Source organism: Gregarina niphandrodes, assembly GCF_000223845.1.
Source record: "Gregarina niphandrodes unplaced genomic scaffold scaffold00024, whole genome shotgun sequence".
In the NCBI taxonomy this organism is placed as follows: domain Eukaryota; phylum Apicomplexa; class Conoidasida; order Eugregarinorida; family Gregarinidae; genus Gregarina; species Gregarina niphandrodes.
Genome location: NW_011645793.1, coordinates 70,031 through 73,269, shown reverse-complemented (window position 1 = coordinate 73,269; position 3,239 = coordinate 70,031). Strand labels below are relative to the sequence as shown.

The 3,239-nt window shown below is 49.7% G+C and overlaps 1 protein-coding gene across 1 annotated transcript; it reads left to right on the top strand.

The window, feature by feature from the left end:
* Positions 1-88: 88 nt before the first annotated feature.
* Positions 89-583, top strand: GNI_107600 (hypothetical protein; the record flags this gene model as incomplete). The annotated part of the gene is made up of 1 exon (XM_011133123.1): positions 89-583. One exon carries the CDS (start codon positions 89-91, stop codon positions 581-583), a length of 495 nt encoding a protein of 164 aa, XP_011131425.1.
* Between the last annotated feature and the right edge of the window lie 2,656 nt (positions 584-3,239).

Sequence of the window (3,239 nt, the reverse complement as noted above, 5' to 3'; positions counted from 1 at the left end):
TGTGCGTATATGGTATCCCCCGGGTAGTTTGTCTCAGGAACAGTTACGTGTGGAGTCATTGTTAGCGGAGATATTGTACCATCAGCTCATGGACCAGCGTGCGTCGACCTACGTGGCCATGCGTGTGTTCACCGAAGCTTTCACCAAACCCGAAAATGCCCGACGCGGTCTCGAAGCAGCCGCCAGACGAGGGGGCCTTCTGCGCAGTCCGTGCGTAGGTGTCGGCGGTCTCGCCGGCCCCTTTGCACCCAAGGTCGCAAAGAAACTCCAAGTCGTCAGCATAAGACATCTTGAGACTGACGAACTCTCACAACTCTATCCTACATTACCTCCCACATGGAGACCCTTCTTCCAACACTTCAGCGGCTGGAGGAGGTCCGCTAGATACGTCGAAGAAGAACAACCCAGAGTTAGGGAACTAACTACCGAAGAATGGTGGATCGACGGAATCACTCGTGCTTGCGGCTTCATAAGCCTCCGCCTGGCCTGGTGGTTCCCGGGAGGCCTGCTCAAATACTTCCCCGCAGGGGTCCCCCACCCGGGTCCCATGAATGCCTTCGGTTACGATGATGCTTACTATTAACGTTGGTACCGCGTCTAAACACCCAGCCCCCATTCGGTTCAGCACCACTGTGGTTTATTTAGTTGGAATTGGAGTTACACTTTTTGGTTCAACTGAACAAATGCTGGTGTGCTTCCGGTACAGATGTCTATCTCCCGAGATTGTGTTCTGCGGGGTGCGACGATGTTGTGCGAGAACGGGTGCGAGATACATGGGGATACATATTGTGGATAGACATTGTGCAGAAAAATCTGTAGTCCTTACTAGGACTTTTTCTTGGCGCCCGTTTTCTGATAGGCTCGGGCAGTTGAGCGAAACACCAGTCCCTGGTGTCAAGGGAGCCTGATGGGCAATCGTCAGAACGAAAAAAAGGTGCTCCTGAATTCAGCCCATGTCCGCGCCTGTCTCTCTTGGAATATTATTGTCAGCTCCGAACTCCGGTTCTCGGTGAGTAGCTCGGAGCAATTCCGCGAAGATCATCTACCTTTGTCCCTGGGTGCATGCATTCAGCAAACTCCGAGTGGTGTCAACCGATCACGACCTGCGGTGACGTCGGTAGAGCAACGACCAACTTTAATAAGAGAAGGAAAGGGTTTAAGACGATGTCAGTGATCCCGGGTCGAAGAGTAAAGAGAGAGGGGGGTCCAGAGAATAGTACAGTACGAGCTAGTCGGACGGTCAGATGGGCTGTTGCCAGTAGCATGCGGGTGTAGTCCGAAAGGAGAGCGAAAGCTCTGAGCGCATCTTTCCTTAAGCACCAGGGGGACAGGTAGCGGCGTGTGCGTGTGTGGCGGTCAGTACGGTCCTATAATCGGCACCAATCAATGTAATAGTGGTAGCTGTACAAGTGTAGAGGAAGTCACAAAATAATCAGGTCAAACACAAAGTCAATTCAAATAACCAGAAAAGTCAGTTGCAATCAGCGGAGACGGCGTCTCGCTGATCGCTAAGTTTTCTCGATAGTCGAAGTTGGCCCGCGGTCGACAATTCGGTTAGTTCCGATTCGAGTCAATTTTTTACCATCCTGTATAGTGGAATGTAGTCTTGGAGTCTGTGGTGGCAGTGTGAAGTGATGCGCTGTCAAAGATTAGTTATTAATGTGAAATAGCCTTAAGATACCGTGTGTGTACAAAGACACGCTTTTCGAGACCGGAGTAGTAGCCCACAACAAAACAGTTGCTGCCTAAAAAGTGTGTGCACACACATTCTCGCATAGCAAGTACATCTCTTTTGTGCGTCATGGTCTCCACTGATTCGTTGTGTCGAGCCCGGCTCATTATCCGAATCGGTTCGATTATCGCACTCGACTTCGGTTCGGTTCGGTTCTTCCCCCCCCCCACCCCACGTATGCTCGTGATCGTGCTCAACCCGTGTTTCACTTGTTTGTTGGAACAGACGGTTGGTGGAAGGTTGCCTGCTATGCCTTTAATTCCTGCTATGCCTTTACCCTCTCCATTTCCTGTAGTCGCAGCTCGTGTAGTACCAAGGCCTACTGCTCGCAAAGTAATCTTTCTCTCTCTTCAGCTCTTAGGATCTTGTTAGCAAAGTAGCCCTTCTCATTGAGTGCGGTATTGAGTAACGAGTTATCGGAAAAGACAAGGAGTGGTATAGTTTCTTTGATTTGTGAGAGGTGTATCCTCCTTCAGCTTCGTTGGTATTTGAATAATTATGTGTGGACGGTAAGGCTTTAACGTGTTGGCTCCTTGGCGTAGTGATAGTCCAACGGCCACGTTACTAGTGTCGATGTATTTTCTCACTGTGGTTATTAGTAGTCTGCTATCGGTGAGTCGTCGGCTGCTATGGAAATGCCATCTTAGTAGTAACATACGTTCTCGACGAATGGTAGTTGTCTAAGTATGGTGTAGTACATTGGTGGCGCTCTGTATAGTTTGTCTTGCTCTAGTTGCTTTAGCCTGCGGTCTCCAGTTCGCGGTAATGTTTGGGCGTGCGTCCGTGGTAGTTATGTGTTGGTTGATGTTATGTCGTGAGTCGCTTGAAGGATGTGCGCGTGTTTGTCTGCACACACTTTTATGCGCGCACCGTGAGTCGCCCAAATCGCCCTTGACTCATAAACCACCAATCAAGGTGAGTGGAATCAAGGTGAGTGGGAGACAAGGTGAGTGGTAGGTTGAATCATTAATAAATCATAATTATGGTTAATTATGGTTAATTATGGTTAATATTTATTTAATAATTGGTGTGTGGGATTTGTATTTAAATATAATTGGTGTGTGATGAAAGGAGTAAGGAGTGTGCGTAAGTTGGAGGTTATGATGTCGGTTACGGTGGCATCAATACTGTCGGGTGGAAGGTTGACACGATTACACGGGTGTGAGGCACGTGTAGCGTTCATGGGTAACGCGTGGGATGCGGTGAAGGTGGTGGTATTGTGTCCGGATTCTGACCGTTGTGCGCCGTACTTTCCAACTTACAACTGGTTAAAACGTTGGAGCCGTGTGCGTATATGGTATCCCCCGGGTAGTTTGTCTCAGGAACAGTTACGTGTGGAGTCATTGTTAGCGGAGATATTGTACCATCAACTCATGGACCAGCGTGCGTCTACCTACGTGGCCATGCGCGTGTTCACCGAAGCTTTCACCAAACCCGAAAATGCCCGACGCGGTCTCGAAGCAGCCGCCAGACGAGGGGGCCTTCTGCGCAGTCCGTGCGTAGGTGT